Source organism: Schistocerca gregaria, chromosome 10, assembly GCF_023897955.1.
Source record: "Schistocerca gregaria isolate iqSchGreg1 chromosome 10, iqSchGreg1.2, whole genome shotgun sequence".
Lineage (NCBI taxonomy): Eukaryota > Metazoa > Arthropoda > Insecta > Orthoptera > Acrididae > Schistocerca > Schistocerca gregaria.
In genome coordinates, this window is record NC_064929.1 from 141,695,155 (window position 1) to 141,717,396 (window position 22,242).

At 41.9% G+C, this 22,242-nt stretch overlaps 1 protein-coding gene across 3 annotated transcripts in view; it reads left to right on the top strand.

The window, feature by feature from the left end:
* The window catches only part of LOC126293673 (uncharacterized), a 211,207-nt gene that overhangs the window by 96,529 nt on the left and 92,436 nt on the right, over positions 1-22,242 (top strand). For all 3 annotated transcript variants that reach the window (XM_049986965.1, XM_049986967.1, XM_049986966.1), the window contains exon 5: positions 9,989-10,134. In XM_049986965.1, the coding sequence (XP_049842922.1) occupies positions 9,989-10,134 (146 nt within the window). The remainder of the gene's footprint in view (positions 1-9,988; positions 10,135-22,242) is intronic.

Consider the following 22,242-nt stretch of genomic DNA (forward strand, 5'->3'; position numbering starts at 1 on the left):
GATTGGCACATGCCAAGTGGTGTCAGACAGAAACGTTCCCTACTTTCTGAATAGCCCTCGTATTTTGAGTCAATTGTACACTTCATTAGTGACACATGAAAATTTGTGCCGAGCCAGGACTCGAACCTGGGTTTGCCGCATATTGCGAGCAGTCACCGTAACCTTAACCATTTTGGCTATCCATGCACACTTCCCATATTGACCCAAATCTCCATTGTCACATTGTCTGTATCCATGTGCTCGCACTTTGTGATTTCCACCCAGGTAGATACAAATATTTCTACTATTGCAATTTTAGTTTGTTGAGGTGTATACTCTTTTACCATTGATTATTATAATGTCTGTGTTTTACAGAATCTGTATCTTATTAGTTGTTTATAAGTGTCAAAGTAAATAAGTGTGTCGAAGTATGTAAATAAACTGTTAAAACTTTACTGACCTATAGAATTAATTTTGTATAAGCATCACATCTTGCCATAGGGGAGGGGGGGGGGGGGGGGGAGGAAACAAGTGGAAAAATGGTTCTATCAGAGCACAGAAAAGGTGAATATGTTCCTTTTTAAAAGACTGTGACAGAACAACAGGGAACAAGTTGCCACAATTCTCGTTCCTCCTTCCTCACCAATAATTTTGACATGCAAACACATTCACACTATTTTGTGCTGAGATAGAGTAACAGGGAGACAGTGATGGTGGAAGAGAGAAGAGACAGTATTAGCAGGAGAGAAAGACAGAGGATACAGTGATGGTGGGAGAGAGAAAGAGATATGGATTAAGAGAATAGCAGTGAGAGATAAAGAAAGAGGAGATTGGGATGGTCAGTGAGAGACAGTGACAGTAAGAGAGAGAGAGAGAGAGAGAGAGAGAGAGAGAGAGAGAGAGAGAGAGAGAGAGAGAGAGATGATTGGTGATAGAAACTGGTAGAGCAAAATATAGAGAAGACCTTGGAAATGAAAAATACAGTTGAGTGGAGACCATACATAGGCTTTGGTGGAGGGGTGCCGGGGAGGTCTAGTCCGTCATAGACTGGCGAAACTTAACACATAGATGGAGAGAAGTGTGCATTTTGGACTGAAAGTTTAAACATGTGGGTGTAGGGGAAAAAATAATTTTGACACTCCAGAATTTTTGAGTTTTCAAGCTATATTGCAGGCAGTGGCAGTGGGATATACTGTACAGAGAAGAGCTTGCATGTCTATCAGTTGCTGGTTTAACACTCAACTTCACCCAGTTTTCCCCATCCATGTGTTGAAGTGTCACAGGTAGGGGTCACCAAATCCTGAGCAAACCCTCCACAAGGCCCCTTGCAGAGAGGAGACAATGGTGATTGAAGAGAGAGACAGTAGACTGTGAGAAAGAGCGAGACAGTGGAAATGGGAGAGAGAAAGAATGAGACAAAGACAACTGCAGTGGGAGCAAGAAACAGTGAAATAGACAGTGGCAAGGAATAGTTGGAGAATGTGATGAAGACAATGATGGTGGGAAAGACAGGCAGTATTAAGTGCCAGTTGGAGCAAAAGGAGTCATTGGGAGAGACACAAATATAAACAGTGGCAGTGAGATGGATATTCTGAGTATGTAGGCTTAACCTCGAAGGGAATCTGGGAAAGGGATTTAAACGAGTGGAAATATGTTCGCATGTTAAAATTTTTGGTGTGGAAGACAGAATGAGCATTAAGATAACTGATTCTTCACTTTTCTGTCAGTGTTTTAAAGAGGAATATCTTCAGCTTCTTGTGCTCTGATAGGAGCTTTTTTCATGTGATGTTTAATGCTTCACACTATATGATAACGTCAGCTCATCCTTGCAACCAGAATGACTTGTTTAGATCAAACAGAAGACAGTGATACTGTTCATATTAGTCGTTTAATAAATAAAGTCATACAGCAGCTTTTTAGTTGTGTTCTTTCTCAAGGAGTTGCAAACTATGAATTACCACCTGCACAAAATACACTACTAGGAAAAAGTAATGCATCTGGAAAGATGAAGTCTTTTTTGACCCAAAAAATTGCATATGCCAGGTGGGGGATAGTAAATATACTGGTAATGGTTTCATTGTCTTCTGCCAACCGATAGCGTAGTGGCATAGCTACCTGAGTACTATCTGTGGCTCCCCTTTAATAGGAAATGCTCGTAGCCAGAAAGCTTAGGGCAGTGCAAATGTGTGAAACAAGCAGACAACCGTGGAGATGCACTCATGCTTCCTGCTGCCAGCTGAGTGAGTTTAAAAGGGATCAAATTGTGGCTTTCCAAGTGGCAGGATGGTCCTTTCAGAGAATTGCCACACAAGTTGGATGCATTGCATGAGTTGTGCAACAATGCTGATGTCAGTGGTCACATGAATGTTCTCACATCCACAGACAAGGTTCTGGATGTCCACACAGCACAAACTTCTACCAGGATAGTCGTATTGCAAGAGCAGCAGTGGCAGATCACACAGGTACCACATCAAAGACAAGGCAGCTTGTGAACCCAGATGTGTCAACACGAACTGGTAATTAGCAGTGGGGCTTTGGGCACAAACACCTCTATCTATCTTGCACTCACATCATGGCATCATTGTGCGCAGCTCAGCTGGTACTGTCAGAGGATCACTTGGAAGGTGGAGGGGCACACCATGGTTTCCAGTGATGAAAGCAGATTCTGTCTGCATGCAAGTTATGGTTGTTTGACGTATGACATAGACCTGGTGAGCACTGTGTCGTAGAGTGCATTCGTCCGAGACACTCTGGTCCCTCCCTTGGCCTAATTGGTCTGGCATGCAGTTAGCTACAAATCTTGTTTCTGGAGGAAACATTAACCATTTCTTGGTACACACAGAATGTTGTTAGATGCATTCTTTTGCCAATCTTGCAAAGGAAAGCGATATGTTATTCAAATAGAATAATGCTCACCCACACACTGTCGATGCAAGTCAATATACTCGGCAAGAAGTACAGCAACTTCCCTGGCCAGCATGACCTCCGTAATTGTCTCCAGTCAAACACGTTGGAATCTAATGGAATGAAAGTGACTTGTGCGACTCATCGACCAACTACTCTTAGAGAATTATGTGAACAGGTGGAACAGGCATGACACAGTGTATACCAGGACAGTATTCGCTGCCTGTATAATCGCCTGGATGCCAGGGCCAATGTGTGCATTGCCACCTGTGAAGGCAACATCACATACTAATATACTATGTGTTCAAAAGTATCAGGACACCCCCAAAAACATACATTCCTCATATTAGGTGCATTGTGCTGCCACCTGCTGCCAGGTACTCCACATCAGCAACCTCAGCAGTCATTAGACACCATGAGTGGGCAGAATGGGGCACTCTGGGGAACTCACGGTCTTCGAATGTGGTCAACTGATTGGGTGTCACTTGTGACATATGTCTGTACGTGAGATTTCCACACTCCTAAACATCCATAGGTCCACTGTTTCCGATGTGATAGTGAAGTGGAAACGTACAGCATAAAAGCATACATACCAATCTCATCTGTTGATTGACAGAGACCGCCAACAGTTGAAGAGGGTCCTAATATGTAATAGGCAGACATCTATCCAGACTATCACACAGGAATTCCAGACTGCACCAGGATCCACTGCAAGTACTATGACAGTTAGGTGGGAGGGGAGAAAACAGATTTCATGGTCAAGTGGCTGCTCATAAGCCATACATCATGCTGGTAAATGTCAAACGACGCATTGCTTGGTGTAAGGAGTGTAAACATTGGACAGTTGAATAGTGGAAAAACAATGTGTGGAGTGATGAATCACGGCACGATGAGGGCATGGTGAGGGTATGGCGAATGCCCGGTGGAGTGCGCCACAAACTTGTAAGTCATTTTCAGCCTGGTGTCCGTATACTTTTGATCACATAGTGTGCCACTGATCTGGAAATGTAATTATTTCAAATGCTCCATATCCACTGTTGCAACAATAAGTCCTGAGTGAATTGGAAACGTCTAGAAGTGTCTACCAATTTTTTTTTTTCCCAGCAGTGTATATCTTCATACACAACATTCCACACTCTTGTGCTTTGAGTGTAAGGCCAAGCAAAGTATTTATGTTTTTATTTAGTTATTCGTCTATTTATTTGATTATTTCAATTGATGCTGTTGTATAATTACATATAGACCTTTACATTTTGATTGTACAATGACAGGTACATAGCACATTCTACAACTTAGTGTATACATAGAACGGATTACCCTAAATAGATGACATATTACATTGTATTAAGCTCTTCTGTACATTATTACTAATTACCTTGTGTTTAAATTTACAAACATATTACAGTGTGGTCAGAAACAGTCTGAAAAGCTTGTAAGGGTGTTGCAGGGAATGGTGTGCTGGGAAATAATTGTTAGAAAAAAAATTTGATTCATTGTGTGGTTTCCACCTAAATTAGCATTGAAGTTGGGCAGTGAGATTGTTGCACATGCAAATTCAAGTAGCTCATCAGAAATAGTATCATCAAATGTATTCTTTGTTTGGTTTCCAGACTTAAATTTATCACTTCTGAAAAAGGTTCATTTCAACTGGGAATGAGCATTTGAAGAGGTGGCAACTCACGCCCCCCCCCCCCCCCCCCCCCCCGATGTCTGTGCATTACTGCATTTTGACACGTGCAAGTGCCCGAATTTGCAAGCGATGACTTGATTTGCTAATGTCAATGCTAATTAAATTGAGAATGGCACAATGTATCAAACATTTTTCTTAACAATTTCCAGTACAATCTACCCTGCACACGTTTACAAGCCTTTCAGACTGTTATTGACAAACCAGTACATGGTTTATGAGGACAGAATGACAGTTACTTCTATTTTCTTGCATCTACATGTATAATATTTTTGGATTTACCTTCCAGTAATCAGAAAATTCATTTAAAAAATAAAACAGACTTTTCCTTAATATTTCTCTACATGCACAAATGTTCATTATGTGGCTGTTGTTTGGAAGATAATTGCATAGGTACACGCCTTTGTACATTACACTTTGTTCATAACAGCTTGTCCTGTGTTGAATTTTTGTTAGGTTCCAATAGTTTCTTGTTTTGTATTGATATATAAAGTGGTTGGACAAAAGCATGGAAACATGATGGGAAGTGTATGCTCAAACATAATGCAGATGCCCTGTTGTATTCAACAATGAATGGCTTCTGCGTAATGTTCTTGGTATGTTGCATGTGTCAGTCATGTTCAAAACCGTGTTCTGTGTAGTTGCGATTCCATTATGTCAGAGCTAAGAGAATTCAAATGTGGGCAAATCGTTGGTGCTTGTACAGTGGATACTTCCGTAACCAAGGTAGCCAAAGTGTTTAATGTTTCTAGAGACACCATACCAAAGACTTACACTGCAGACAGGGAAAACAGAAAAACATCATCCACTGACACCAAGGATGGAAGTTAATGTTCCATGGTCATGTTGAGTGACAGTCATTGAAGAGGAGTGTGACGATAAATAAAAGAATGAGAGCTGCATAAGTTATTGCAGAACTAAATGTTGCGAACCCTGTCAGCACTAAAACAACATGAAGCGGGCACCACAAGCAGGACACTACAGGATGAGATGGAATTCCAAAACCACTCATCAGTGATCCAAATACCATTTAGTTTCCTCTTGCTGATGCTGTGTTACAAGACTAGCAGAGGAGTTGTTTTGTGAACACGAGGATGAATTTCATATCTGCTGTAGCCACTAAAGCCACCAGACCTCAATATTATTAAACTTTTGTGGGTTAAGTTGGAGAGAAGGCTGCATGATCGCTATCCCCTCCATCATTGTTTCCTGAACTTGCCGCTATTTAGCAGGAAGATGATTGGCCCTTGGTTTCAACTTCGCAGCCATATACTCCTGTAAGGTAGTTTTGCATCATTCAGGTTCCCAGAACTCCAGAAGATAGACACTGACTATGGATATTGTATCACAGACACAGTCCCTTTGACTGTTCAGAGATGTCACTAAGTCCAATCAAAGATGTAAACAACCAGGCATTAAGCAGTGCCAATTAGATGGAGGGGGTCCGACAGCCGATCAGTTCCAGTCATTCCACCAGGAAGGAGGTACACGGCTCGTGTTGCCTGTAGTTAAACAATGCGTAGACACTCAGTACCGCCAGTACCATCGTGACCGCATTGTTACTTTGTGCCAGGAAGGGCTCTCAGCAAGGAAAATGTCCAGGCGTGATGTTTTTTGGACATGGAGGCGATAGAGAGAGACAGGAACTGCCGATGACGTGTCTCACTCAGGCCATCCAAGGCTACTACTGCAGTGAATGGCCACTACCTACAGATTATGGTTTGGAGGAACCCTGACAGCAATGCCACCGTGTTGAATAATGTTTTTTGTGCAGCCTCAGGATGTCATGTTATGACTCAAACTGTGCGCAATAGGCTGCATGATGTGCAACTTCACTCCAGACGTCCACAGTGAGGTCCATCTTTGCAACCACGACACCATGCAGTGCCGTAGAAATGGGCCCAACAACATGCTGAATGGACCACTGAGGATTGGCATCATGTTCTCTTCACCGATGAGTGTCGCATACGCCTTCAACCCGATAATTGTCGGGGACGTGTTTGGAGGAACGCCTTAGACACACTGTCTAGCGAGTGCATCAAGGTGGAGGTTCCCTGATGTTTTGGGGTGGCATTACGTGGTGCAAATGTACGCTGCTGGTGGTCATGAAAGGAGCCGTAACGGCTGTACAATACGTGATTGCCATCCTCCGACTCATAGTGCAACCATATCGGCAGTATATTGGCGAGACATCCGTTTTCGTGGATGACAATTCGCACCCCCATCGTGCACATCTTGTGAATGACTTCCTTCAAGATAATGACATCACTCGACTAGAGTGGCCATCATTTTCTCCAGACATGAACTGTATCAAACATGCTTGTGAGGGCTACGATGAATACAGGCACACTTCAATCCAAGAGGAAGTGCTACTGGGTATTAGAGGTACTGGTGTGTACAGCAATGTGGACCACCACCTCTGAAGGTCTCACTGTGTGGTGGTACAAAATGCAATGTGTGGTCATCAGGAGCAATAAAAAGGGCAGAAATAATGTTTGTGTTGATGTCTATACCAATTTTCTGTACAGGTTTCAGAATCCTTGGAACCGATGTGATGCAAAACTTTTTCTGGTGTGTGTGTGTGTGTGTGTGTGTGTGTGTGTGTGTGTGTGTGTGTGTGTGTGTGGTTATTATGCAACATGCCATTATGACTGAGTAGCTTCTTTATATTTACTGAGCTACCCCACAGTTCTGTCCCAAGTGACGTAAGGGATTCAAAGCGTGAAAAGTAAAGTATTTTAAGGACACTAATACTAACAATTTTAGTTCACTTCTGTAATGCATACTATCCTGAACTTAATTAACTGGATATGTTGGTTTACATATTGACACAACCCATTACTGTATTAGTGGTGTAATACCTAAAATAAAGGAAAGGCAACCATCACCCGTAACAGATCAATGCGTGGAGCACATTAATACGTAACAGAAAACAGCATTCACCCTAGCTTGTGAGCACTATCTCTTTTCCCAGCAGCAGCAGCAGCACACACATACAACAGACACCATAATGCACGTTCTCGCCGCAACAGCAAGAGAAGCATTGGCGGAGTTGTGCTCAACGCAGTCATGGCAACTGAATGTCTAGACATAACATTACAAAGCAATAAGAACTGGAAAGAGTGCATTTGATCTGTAGTTGGGAAGGTGAACGATTGACATCATTTTATTGGGAGAATTCTAGAAAAGCATTGCTTTTCTATAAAGGAGACCACATACAAGACACTTTTGTGAGCCAGTCTTGGGTACTGAGGTGTTTGGGATCCCCAACAGATCGGACTAAAGGAAGACATTGAAACAATTCAGTGGTGTGCTGCTCGAGTTGTTACCGGTAGGTTTGTTCAACATGCTAGTATTTTTGAAATGCTGTGTGAACTCATAAGAGCTGATCTCATACGAGGTGTGATTAAAAAGTACCAGGAATTATCATTTTTCTTAAAGAAACATCAAAGTAATCCACCCAAGATACAATACACTTGTCACAGTGATTTTCCCTATCTTGAAAGTTCTTCTGGAACTCACTTTTAACTGTGGTGTGCAACTCTATCAGCGATTCTGTTTTTATTTCATCAGTGGTGGCAAAACGATGTCCTTTTATGCTTCTCTTCAGCTTCAGGAATAGAAAGAAGTCACAGTGGTCATGTCCGGTGAATACAGTGGCTGTGGCATCATAACGGTTGCCAAAAATACAGGATCATGTATTGAGGGGTGAGCTGGAGCATTATTGTGACGAAATTTCTGTGAGTGGTTTGCCACAATTCTGGTTATTTTCTTTGGATTGCTACCTGTAAATGACGCATAACTTCCGGGTAATATTCCTTATTGGACTTACAACCACAAGGTAGGAACTCATGATGTACTATATGATTCCAATTGAAGAAAACAGTGAGAAGAATGTTCATATCTGATCAGACTTGTCAAGTATTAATCAGTCTTGGCTCTTCACACATTTCCATCGGAATGTTGGCCCTTGGTTTCAACTTCATAGCCATATACCCCTGTTTTGTCATTTGTTATAATCTTCTTTAGAAGTTCTGGATAATTGTTGACTTCACTCATGCCTAAATCATCTGAAAAGACTGCATGGCCTGAGCCAAAGGATGTGTCGATGCCATTAGCAACTTTTGTGATAGTGATTTGGCAGTTTTCCATAACATTTTTCTGTACTTTTTCCACATTGTCATCAGTAATTCATGTGTCAGGGCATTCAGGGCAGTCATCATCTTCAAAATCTTCTCGACCCTCTTTGAAACATGTATACCACTCATAAACTGCTGTCTAAATTCATAGGAGATTCACCAAAATCAACAGTCAACATTTCGAATGTGGTGCTGCACATTATTCCATTTTTAAGCAAAACTTAAAGTAAATTCTTTGATTCATCTTTTTTGAAAGTAAAAATTCACTGATCACTCAGAAACACGTATAACCTTTTCAACTGCCAACAAGAAACAAAATATTCAAAACAGCTGAAAATGCAGACACACACAGCAACACGTGTCTGTATAAAGCCTGCGAAATTAAAGAAGTTCCATTTCTTTTTTATCTCACCTCATACGTGCATCCCTGGTCTGAAGAAGTCAGTAATTTCATGAAATGCTGTTGGCGAAGTTTAGAGAACCGGCATTTGTGACTAGCTGCAGAGCAATCCTACTGCCACCCGCCTACATCTCAGGTAAGGACAGCAAAGGTAAGATAAGAGATGTCTGGTCTCGTATGGAGGCATACAGGCAGTTGTTATTCTCTCACTCCATTTGCAAGTGGAACTAGAAGGGGAATGAAAATTAGTGGTTCAAGGTACTCTCTGCCATGCATCATAATCTGGCTTGACAGTAGGTATGTAAATGCAGATGCAGGCCTTCACCATTTTTTCCAGTCCAAGCTTGTGTTACACTACTGATCATGTAGTTAGCGAGTTGCTTAATTTCAATTTTCTTTACTTCTTCGTTTTGTGTAAGCTATACTTTAATCTGAGGTTGAGATTTTGAAACATTCTCCATGTGGGTCACCTTCAAGATAAATTTGACCATGACCAAAATCAGCCACCTATTCTTGGCAATTGAAAATGAAAGTGTATTCTTCATATAAATATTTCCCTGCTATGGATGAACTTCTGTTAGCTGTTAACCTTCCAAAATTGAATGAAAATCGCAATACATGTCTATTTTAAAACAATCTGTAAAGGAAACTTACCAGGGATAAAATTGCTGCTGTCGATACATTATTGCACAACATGTACCAACCAACACAATAACAGCAAAATTTTAGTTTTATCAACACCATTTTTCTCAAAAGCTGAAAAGTTTTGCACTTTGCCATCATAATTACTTCTGTGTAACTAAAATGTATCCTTTATGAACACTTTGTAAACAATTTGTGCGCCATATGTGCCAATATATTGCACTTTTCTTTTTACAGGTTTTCCCCAAAGAAGAGTCTCAACGACACGAACGGAGGCTGCTTGTTGATGATGTTCCATGCAGCCTGCCAAAATCAGTTCTCAGAACATATTTTGCAAAATATGGAAGGGTAGAGCAAATAAAAATACTACCAATGCCCTCCAGGTATAAATATGGCTTCTTAAGTAGGTAACTGATGTGATAAACAGTGCACAGTCACAATGTCACATGACAATGGCGCTCTCTCTCTCTCTCTCTCTCTCTCTCTCTCTCTCTCTCTCTCACACACACACACACACACATTGAGCTCCATAAATTTCATCATCTAGGAGATTAAGAGATTCTCATAATTACCAAACCAATTTGAATAGAGTTGCATTGTTTGTACTTGTTGGTAAACTTTACAGGCATAGCTTGCAGTGGCTGCTGCTGCCTGTTAATCTGTGGGTAGTCTTTCCATATCCCTCAAAACCCTCAAATCCCATAACCCCATCAAAACCCCAAAATCCATACCCCTCAAATAATTTGGTTTGTGGAACACAATGTGTGACTGAATAAATGAGTGAAATGTTTACAGTATAATAAAATAGTTTGTAACTACAACTAAAAATAAAATCGTAAACCACTTTACAATTATGGTTAGTAAAAAAATGAATCTTTTTTTAACTTCCAATCACTGATACTCCACCACAAACCTTCTCATTTAATCCAAAGGAAATGTAGATCATTATATTCAATTTCAAAATATGTGACATAAATGGTCTTATCTTTGGCCTTGCCTTATAAGCTTAAATTCGTTTCATTGCCATGGCATCGTTGACTGGGACGATTATAGGATTGCTTTGTCAGGCTGTTAAGAATCCTTTTTATCAGGAACAACTAGATGTATCATGTTGAAATTTATGTCACATATTAAGATCGATGATCCTTTGGCAGTGTAAAAATTTTAAGCTTCAAAGTCAATGCAGTCAAACTATTCGGCCATTTATGTGACATACACTCCTGGAAATTGAAATAAGAACACCGTGAATTCATTGTCCCAGGAAGGGGAAACTTTATTGACACATTCCTGGGGTCAGATACATCACATGATCACACTGACAGAACCACAGGCACATAGACACAGGCAACAGAGCATGCACAATGTCGGCACTAGTACAGTGTATATCCACCTTTCGCAGCAATGCAGGCTGCTATTCTCCCATGGAGACGATCGTAGAGATGCTGGATGTAGTCCTGTGGAACGGCTTGCCATGCCATTTCCAACTGGCGCCTCAGTTGGACCAGCGTTCGTGCTGGACGTGCAGACCGCGTGAGACGACGCTTCATCCAGTCCCAAACATGCTCAATGGGGGACAGATCCGGACATCTTGCTGGCCAGGGTAGTTGACTTACACCTTCTAGAGCACGTTGGGTGGCACGGGATACATGCGGACGTGCATTGTCCTGTTGGAACAGCAAGTTCCCTTGCCGGTCTAGGAATGGTAGAACGATGGGTTCGATGACGGTTTGGATGTACCGTGCACTATTCAGTGTCCCCTTGACGATCACCAGAGGTGTACGGCCACTGTAGGAGATCGCTCCCCACACCATGATGCCGGGTATTGGCCCTGTGTGCCTCGGTCGTATGCAGTCCTGATTGTGGCGCTCACCTGCACGGCGCCAAACACGCATACGACCATCATTGGCACCAAGGCAGAAGCGACTCTCATCGCTGAAGACGACACGTCTCCATTCGTCCCTCCATTCACGCCTGTCGTGACACCACTGGAGGCGGGCTGCACGATGTTGGGGCGTGAGCGGAAGACGGCCTAACGGTGAGCGGGATTGTAGCCCAGCTTCATGGAGACGGTTGCGAATGGTCCTCGCCGATACCCCAGGAGCAACAGTGTCCCTAATTTGCTGGGAAGTGGCGGTGCAGTCCCCTACGGCACTGTGTAGGATCCTACGGTCTTGGCGTGCATCCGTGCTTCGCTGCGGTCCGGTCCCAGGTCGACAGGCACGTGCACCTTCCGCCGACCACTGGCGACAACATCGATGTACTGTGGAGACCTCACGCCCCACGTGTTGAGCAATTCGGCGGTACGTCCACCTGGCCTCCCGCATGCCCACTATACGCCCTCGCTCAAAGTCCGTCAACTGCACATACGGCTCCTTCCACGCTGTCGCGGCATGCTACCAGTGTTAAAGACTGCGATGGAGCTCCGTATGCCACGGCAAACTGGCTGACACTGACGGCGGCGGTGCACAAATGCTGCGCAGCTAGCGCCATTCGACGGCCAACACCGCGGTTCCTGGTGTGTCCGCTGTGCCGTGCGTGTGATCATTGCTTGTACAGCCCTCTCGCAGTGTCCGGAGCAAGTATGGTGGGTCTGACACACCGGTGTCAATGTGTTCTTTTTTCCATTTCCAGGAGTGTATTTTGATTCCTGGAAACTCACTCATCAAAGCCTACAGGGTATCTCCTATTTTATTATTTCCTGTTATCGTTTATCATCAGATTATATTTTTCGCAACTCAGAAAATGTACCTATGTTGCAAGAAATTGTAATAGATGCTTCTATTTTTGGAAGAAAGTTTCGTAATTCAGAAAGAAAACCTTGGAATGAATTATGTGTATTAGCAATGAGTGATATGCTACACATATCCTTTCATGCTTAACCATAAAAAATATCTTTTGACCATTACAATGTACATTGCAAACATCGTCCATCAAAAGCATAATATATATGCTTAACGCTGTCAAGTTAGAGGGTGGTCTAGATTAATTTAGAAACAGAAATACAACTTCAAACAACCAAGATCGCCATTGTGATGACTGGTTTCAGCAAACAACGTTGCCGTCATCAGATCTTCCGCAGTACATTTAACTGAGTCTTGACCAAATGCATCACATATGGATCACATTAGAGAACTATGTTTCATGAACATGAGAACAATAGTGTATAAGTTAAGCATAAAAAGTAAAAAAAATAAAACATAAAAATGTACACTATAGATTTTGACGAGATGTTGTACTTCTGTTTCTACAAAAGCTTGAGAGATGAACATTTGCATGTAAACATAAAATGTAAGTTATAGCATGTTTTAGTACAAGTTTTATTAAATGTTTTATATCTGCATGTATAAGGCAAACTCTCATGCTTGCTCCTTTTTGGATATTCAGGCAAATCTGAACAACTACTGTAGGGATGTAAATAAAATAGAAAGAAACTTCCACATGGGAAAAATATATTAAAAACAAAGATTCCAAGACTTACCAAGCGGGAAAGCGCCGGTAGATAGGCACAATAAATAAAACACACAAACACACACACAGAATTTCTAGCTTTCGCAACCGACGGTTGCTTCTTCAGGAAAGAGGGAAGGAGAGGGAAAGATGAAAGGATGTGGGTTTTTAGGGAGAGGGTAAGGAGTCATTCCAATCCCGGGAGCAGAAAGACTTCCCTTAGGGGGAAAAAAGGACAGGTGTACACACACACACATATCCATCCGCACATACACAGACACAAGCAGACATTTGTAAAGGCACCTTCCCTCTTTCCTGAAGAAGCAACCGTCGGTTGCGAAAGCTAGAAATTCTGTGTGTGTGTTTGTGTGTTTCAACTACTGAAGAGATTTTGATACAGTCTTGGAATTCACAGGACTGATACAAGTTTTTCACAGAACCCTTAATGTGTGACTCCTATTCACATTTGGCCAGTTTTTTAAGTTTCCATGCCTGAATCAGTTAAAATGGATCCCTTAGGGGATCACTTTGTTCTCTGCCTGCCTGTCTGTCCAACTGTTAAGAACCCTTTTTCTCAGTAGTGAATAGACATATCAAGTTGAAATTTATATCACATACCAAGGTCTGTGGTTGCTAGGTAATGAAAAGAATTGTAAGTTAATGCAAGGAAAGGATGTAGCCATTCATGTCACATATTTCAATACTCGCAAATTCATTCCATTCATCAAACCGTATAGTGAACTCCCAACTGACCTGGAATAATAATATTTGGCAAGAAGCAAGGTTTCATAGTGCGAGTAAAGGAAGAAATCCAAAAATTGTTAATTTGTAATTATTTAACTTTTTTCCATTCGTTGTCCATCTATTACGACATTTTTTCTCAGCAACAGGTAGAGATATCAAATTGAAATTTATGTCAAATATAAACATCTACAGTCCCTTGGCAGTGTAAAAAATTTAAGCTTCTAAGACAACACAATCAAAATATACAGCCATTTATGTTTGATATTTTGATGCTCACAAACGCTCTCATCAGAACTGAGAGGTGAAATATCTGTATACATAACTAAGTTTGTACGGAAGCTTAGAGTGTGAGTTCTACTTGCACCTCTCTCTCTCTCTCTCTCTCTCTCTCTCTCTCTCTCTTTTTAAAAAAAGAGGTGCTTTATGCGAGGATGATTAAAACGAAAACCTAAAATATTTTTTAAAATATTATTTATTGTGCAGAAGTGGTACAAAGCTGTAACAGTTTTCAACATAATCTCCCCCACACTCAATGCAAGTCCTCCAGCACTTACAAAGTGCATAAATTCCTTTAGAAAAAACTCTTTTTGTAGTCCACGCAACCACTCATGCACTGCGTTGCGTACCCAGGATTATCCAAGCATGACTCACTGCCACAGTCTTACTTCTGTCAGTGCATTGATTGTTTGGCCTCATGATAACAAATCAATCAGCAAGATGCCTTTTCTGTCCCAACAAACAGTGCACATGATTTTCGAGGTGTCAAGATTTGCTTAGGCTTAACCTTCGTTGGGGATGAAGTGTGCCTCCATTCCACTGGTTGCTGTTTTGTTTCGGGGGTGTCATACAATACCCAAGCTTCATCCCCCGTGACCATCCGAGAAAGAAAACCATCGCCTTCTTCATTGTAGTGTGTCAAAAATTGAAGTGCACTGCCCATCCATTGTTTTTTGTGTTGTTCAGTAAGAATTTTAGTGGTTTAGTATTCTGTGGTTGTAAATGTTTGAGTTTTTATGTTGTGTATTTAGCATTAGCAGTCAATTTCTTTGATGTTCATAAATTCTTGACGGTTCAGTTTTGTACCATTACACACGATATCTTTGTTGTAAGATATGGTAGTCAGTAGTCTAACAATCAGAAAAATAGGTCCCAAGATTAAATAATTAGCAAGATGAGTGACAAAAATGTGTCTCCTCAGTGTAATTACGTTTCACCAAGCACCTTCAGTGAAACTGAGAGGAAAAAAGGAGAATGGCGAGGCCAGTTAGTTTTCAGATTGCCTTTATATGTGGTATCTGCTACAAACTGAAACAGAGGAAATACGTTTTGTCATTATATGTCCCATTTGTTGCAGCGTCCCTGAAAATTGAATTTACAATCAAGTACGAACCAGGCATAGAGGGTTTAAACAAGAATATAGAAACACAGTGTGAAATACATGATGATGATGATGTCCCATACTCTGTGGCAGAGCGTAGGGGAACGATGTGGAAGACCCACACCAGCGTACTAGACAAGGTCCTAGTGGAGGTGGTTTGCCATTGCCTTCCTCTGACCGTAATGGGGATGAATGATGATGAAGACGACACAACAACACCGAGTCATCTCAAAGCAGGAAAAATTCCTGACCCCGCCGGGAATCGAACCCGTGACCCTGTGCTCAGGAAGTGAGAACGCTACCACGAGCAGCGGATATGAAATACATACTTGAACGTAAATGCAGATGCTAGCCAAGCCTGAACATTGCGCTGTTGTACACTACTGGCCATTAAAATTACTGCACCATGAAGATGACGTGCTACAGATGCGAAATTTACCGACAGGAAGAAGATGCTGTGATATGCAAATGATTAGCTTTTCAGAGCATTCACAGGAGGTTAACACCTGTGGACACCTACAACGTGCTGACATGGGGAAGGTTTCCAACTGATTTCTCATACACAAACAGCAGTTGACCGGCGTTGCCTGGTGAAACGTTGTTGTGGTGCCTCATGTAAGGAGGAAAAATGTGTTCCATCACATTTCCGACTTTGATAAAGGTCAGATTGTAGCCTATTGTGATTGCGGTTTATTGTATCACGACAGTGCTGCTCGCGTTGGTCGAGATCCAATGACTGTTAAAAGAATATGGAATTGGTGGGTTCAGGAGGGTAATATGGAACGCCGTGCTGGATCCCAACGGCCTCGTATCGCTAGCAGTCGAGATGACAGGCATCTTATCCGCATGGCTGTAACGGATCGTGCAGCCACGTCTCGATCCCTGAGTCAATAGATGGGGACGTTTGCAAGACAACAACCATCTGCACAAATAGTTTGACGACGTTTGCAGCATCATGGACTATCAGCTCGGAGACCATTGCTGTGGTCACCCTCGACGCTGCATTACAGACAGGAGAGCCTGCGATGGTGTAGTCAACGACAATCCTTGGTGCACGGATGGCATAACATCTTTTTTTTTTTCCCCCAGATGAATCCAGGTTCTGTTTATAGCATCATGATGGTCGCATCCGTGTTTGGCGACATCGCGGTGAATGCACATTGGATGCCATATTGGCGTATCACCCGGCGTGATGGTATGGGGTGCCACTGGTTACACGTCTCGGTCACCTCTTGTTCGCATTGACGGCACTTTGAACAGTGGACGTTACATTTCAGATGTGTTACGACCCATGGTTCTACCCTTAATTCTATCCCTGCAAAACCCTACACTTCAGCAGGATAATGCACAACCACATTGTACGGGCCTTTCTGGATACAGAAAATGTTAGAATGTTAGACTGCTGCCCTGGTCAGCACATTCGCCAGATCTCTCACCAACTGAAAACGTCTGGTCAATTGCGGCCGAGCAACTGGCTCGTCACAATACACCAGTCACTACTCTTGATGAACTGTGGTATTGTGTTGAAGCTGCAGAGGCAGCTGTACCTGTACATGCCATTCAAGCTCTGTTTGACTCAATGACCAGGCATATCAAGGACATTATTACGGCCAGAGGTGGTTGTTCTGCGTACCGATTTCTCAGGATCTATGCACCCACATTGCGTGAAAATGTGTCACATGTCAGTTCTAGTATAATATATTTGTCCAATGAATACCCGTTTATCAACTGCATTTCTTCTTGGTGTAGCAGTTTTAATGGCCAGTAGTGTATTTGACCATGGATGGCCTATGCGAGCGTGTCAATATGTTGCAAGGGTCAGTTGTGGTCAGGATATTGTTTTGCATAGTTGTACACACATTAAGTCAGAGCTTAGTGAATTCAAACATAGGCAAATCATTGGCACTCATATGATGGGTGCTTCCATAACCAAGGTACCCAAAGGGGTGCTGTCTTTCAAGAGGCACTGTATTGAAGATTTGTACTGCATTCATGGGAAATGGAAGAACATCATCTCCCTATGTCACAAATGGTTGAAAGTGTGCGTTGAATGATTGTGACGTGTTTGTGCACGATGAGCTGGAATTCCAGAACCACTCATCAATGATGGAAATGCCAGAAACGGGAAAATGTGGTGCCAAAGCCATAAAATTTTGACTACTGAGCAATGGAAAAGGGAGTCAGATGGGTATTGTTTCACACTGTTTCCAACTTCTCGCTGAGCTTATATCCGAAGAGTGAAACAAGGCAGGTGTTTGATGAACCTCAAGGTTACTCCACACGGTTGCATTACTGCCTAGGCTGATGTGCCCCTTTCGGCTGATCAGGTCCATCCCAAGACACAGTGCTTGTTCCCCATTGGTGATTATGTGTTCTGAGGCAACAGTATCCTGTTTGCAGCTATGCTCGATGACAGGGCCCCTGTTCACACAACTCGCATCAGCCAGGGTTTGTATGAAAGAAAATGTTGGGAAAATCCACTGGAAAAGTTGGAAATTTGGATGGGATTTTCATATGAAAATCTCAATGAAAGAAATGAGATGCCCAGTTTGACAGTTCTGCTGTCACATGTTTTCATAACAGCTACAAATTCTGCATTGAATATAAATATTTTGTGAAAAAGAGAACAATTGAAAGATATGCAAGGTGTGTTCCATAAGTAATGTGACCAAATTCATAAAAAATCATTTATTGAATATATTCGTGCAAATAATAAAAAAAATTTCAAAATAGCAACCTATTGCATCGAGACACTTCAGAAGGCGGTGTTTTCATGCTTGGAAGGCATCCTGGAATGTCTTTTAGAGCTGGTGTAACATGCACCTGGATGCTTTTAATTGTGTCCCAATGTTTTCCTTTCATGACTCCTTTTAACCGAGGAAACAAAAAAAGTCAACAGAATCCAGGTCAGGACTGTAGGGATGCTGGGGAACCAATGGGATCCACGTCCTGGCCAGGAAGTTGTTGACACTGAAGACGCTGTGACTCGGCATGTTGCCGAGTGAAGGCGCTGTGACTTGGCGTGTTGACGCGGTGAACTTTCCATATGTCCTTGATGTCGCTTCGGCAGCATGAGACCCTCCTCTTCAGTCTTTTGAGCACTTCCAAGTAGAAAGCTGAGTTCACTGTAGTTCCGGTAGGTAGGAAATTGTGATGGACAATGCCTCTGATGTCAAAGAAGACAATGAGCATTGTTTTGATCCTGGAGTTGCTCATGCGTGCCTTCTTGGGACGGGGCGATGATGGGGTGTGCCACTCTGAACTCTGCCCTTTTGTCTCAGGGTTGTACTCAAATATCCACGACTCATCACAAGTAATAACTGAGTTTACAAAATTAGAATCATTTTCACACATTTCCAACGTTTCTCGGTACCAAAGCACTCGCATGTGCTTGTGTTCGTCGGTCAACACTTTTGGGACGAGTTTGGCACACACCTTTCTCAGGTTCAAATCTTTGGTCACAATGCTGAAAACGGGTATATTTGACATGTTTAGAGTTTGTGCTATCAATTGAAGGCTCAGCCGTCTGTCAGAGTTCAAACAATCGTGCACACGCGTCACATTTTCGTCGACTCGTGCGGTTGATTGCCGTCCATTGCGAGGTTCGTCAGTGATCTCTCGGCCCTCCATGAATGACTTGTGCCATCAGAAAACTTGTGATTTGGACAAGCAATCAGTCATAAAGGCATGCTGAAGTAATAGAAACATTTCGGTGGCGGACTTCGCAAGTTTAATGCAAAATTTGATAGCGTACCGTTGCTCTACACAATGATCTATTGTGCCGTGTTACGTAAACTCAAAACAGGGTTGACGGAAACACACGTGTTGACTCTCCAGCAGCCAGCCGAATGAGACAAAGAGCGTTTTGAAGCTAACACCCCCGACCACTTAGCCCATCCGGTTACAACACACTCTGGTGTACCGTAGCATCGGAAAAAAAATTGGTCGCATTACTTATGGAATGCACTCTGTATGTCAATGTATTATCGGTGGTGATCATCTCTTTGGTGTCTTGCAGCAAAGATTGAGTTTATGTTAATTTGTGGTAATTTGGTGCATTGCAAACATTCAATTTATTTAAGTTCATGGCTTATTTCTTTGAAAAAATTCCACCAGTGAGATGTCGAAATATTGGTCGGCATATGCGCAACACAAGCCAAGTGCATGGCTGTCGACTCAATGAAACTGATGAAGACCACAGACAGCCTTTGGAGGCCAGATGAATAAGAATTCCTGAGGCGTGATCCATTACGACCCTGGAACAATTAATACCGCTTATTTCATTTCAATAAGTCTTACTGAAACAGTTTTTGTCAAATCACACAAATTCTGGGAAAGATTTGGTTGGGTGAATCCCTTCTCAATTGACTGTCTGACAGATGAGTGCATAGCCGAAACCACTGGAGGTATAGATATGTTACACAATAAACACTTTCCATTAAACTGGCTGCGAGAAAGAATGTGCTAAGCTGCGCTGTGAAAATGTTTGGTTTTGTTTTGTCATTTTTAACAGAAAACAGGAAAGTTGTGTTTATGGCTAACTTTATAATCCTGCCTGTTTGTAGATTAAAATCATGGAAAATACTGTCATTAAAGATTTTATCCTCACAGCAGTTGGAAAGGTCTCTCCCTCGTACCCTACGTACTAATGACTCCAACTGATTCACCCATTCATTTTGACTTCTATTCCCATAAAGGTTCTGTTTGCAATAACAATAAATGTCAGAGAAAGAGGGGAGGCAGGAGATATAAAGAGGAGGAGGGAGGAAATGCATATAAGGAAGGGGAAGGAGGATATGGACAGAGAGATGAGGGAGGAGAAGATAGATAGATAGAAAATGGGAAAAGAGATGTACAGGGAGTGGTGGTGGTGGTGGTGGAGGAGGAGGAAGAGGGTGGGGGGAGGGGGGTAGATGATGGACAGAGATAGTGAGGAGAAGTGGAAGGTGGATAGAGGGATGGGGGAGGAAGAGAGGGATAAAGAGAGGAGGGAGGAGAAGGAGATTAGAACATATATACAGTTCCCACACATATTTAAATTGCGAAGCATTGAATGGTTTGCTAGTTGAGATATCAGGGTGTTTCAAAAAGAACTTTACAACTTTGAAAATTCATATAAATTAGTTCATAGTACCTACTGAGGTGATTGTGGTATCAATTAGTAGGGCGATACATTAAGTTTTGTCTCGCGTAGTTCACTAGTACCAAATGGCACTGTAAGGAATGCTAGCAGCAGCTGAATTAGAGGTTCTTGCCTTCGCTGGACCGAGCAGTCTAGCTATGTGTCTTGGTTGGAAGATCATCCAAGCATGTCTGACGATATTGTTGAACAAGTGAGACAATGTTTTGTCAACAGCCCTACAAAATTGACCCGGCATGCGTCTCGTGTATTACAAATCCCACATACAACTGTTTTTGTTGAGAAACCGTACAGATTGATGATCATACAAGCAATAAAAGACACTGATAAAATTGCTTGCAAGAACTTCTGTATGGATATGTTAAATCGATTACATGAGGATGAATATTTATTGGATAAAATCATCTTTTCAGACAAGTTGACTTTTCACTTAAGTGCCAAGGTTAACACACATAACTGTAGGATTTAGGGCAGTGAAAATCCACATTAAACATTGCAACACATTTTTGAATGCCCTAAACTGAACGATTTTTGTGCATTGAGCAAGAACAAAGTGTAGCCACCTTTTTTTGTCTGAGAGAACCATCAACAGGATAGTGTACCTGGATATGTTCCAACAATTTTTGATACCACAGATCGATGAGGATGAACAAGAATGAAATTTTTTCTTCGTGCAAGATGGTGCACCACCCCACTACCTGGCAGACGTCCGGGATTTTGTCAGTGACCGCTTTCCAGGTCAATGGATTGGCCATGATGTGCCAATTTAATGGCTCCCACATTCCCCAGACCTTACACCACTAGCTTTTTTTTGTTTTGTTTTTTTTCCCAAATGGGGATACATCAAGTATATTGTGTTTGTACCTCCTGTGCCGGGCTCTCTACCTGAACTTAGAAAAAGAATTTACACTGACTGAGCAAGTTACACCTGCAATGCTACAGCAAGTTTGGAAGAAATTGACTTCCGATAGGATGTGTGCAAGATAACCAACGGAAGCTACATACAACATCTTTAGTTTAAAGTAAAAAAAAATTGATAGCTTTCCCTTCAAAGTAACACTAAACCCAACTCTATAACTTCTTTCAATAAATGTATATGAATTTTTGAAGTTTTAAAGTAATTTTTGAAACACCCTGTAGAAGTAAAGCAGTTGTGTCCAAGTAATGTGTTGGGCAGCACAGTGCTTTACTAGACACAATCCTGTCTGATGCGGTATCCCGTGGCCTTTCTCTGACCCAGTCATAGGGGGAACTACAGTTTAAGTGTATTCCAAACCCAATATTACTCAACATTTTTCGCATTGACGAACTTTGGCAGAGATGAGAGAAGTGAAAAATTATAGATGGGGATCAAACCACAGACTTTTGGATTTGTAGGCTGGCACTTTACCACTGAGCTGAGCCACACACAAATTTGAATTGCTGTGACATCTGTGGTGGTCCTGAGTTGTATATGAAGTGTGATCAAAAAGTAATGGGAATATTTTTATTTTGCAGGCTTTATACATCCAGTTTTCATTCTTTTTATATTGTTGGCACACATGTCCCTGATGTATGTTTGTATTTTGAGCTGTTTTGAATATTTAGTTTGTTGTTGACAATCAAAAAGGTTATACATGTTTTCAAGCATTCAGTGAATTTTTACTTTTGAGAAAGATGGATCAAATAATTTACATTAAATTTTGCTTGAAATGTGGAATAAAATGCAGCCCTGCATGCAGAATGTTGACTGTGGCTTTTTGCGAATCTACTGTGAGTAAGACAATTGTTTACAAGTGGTGT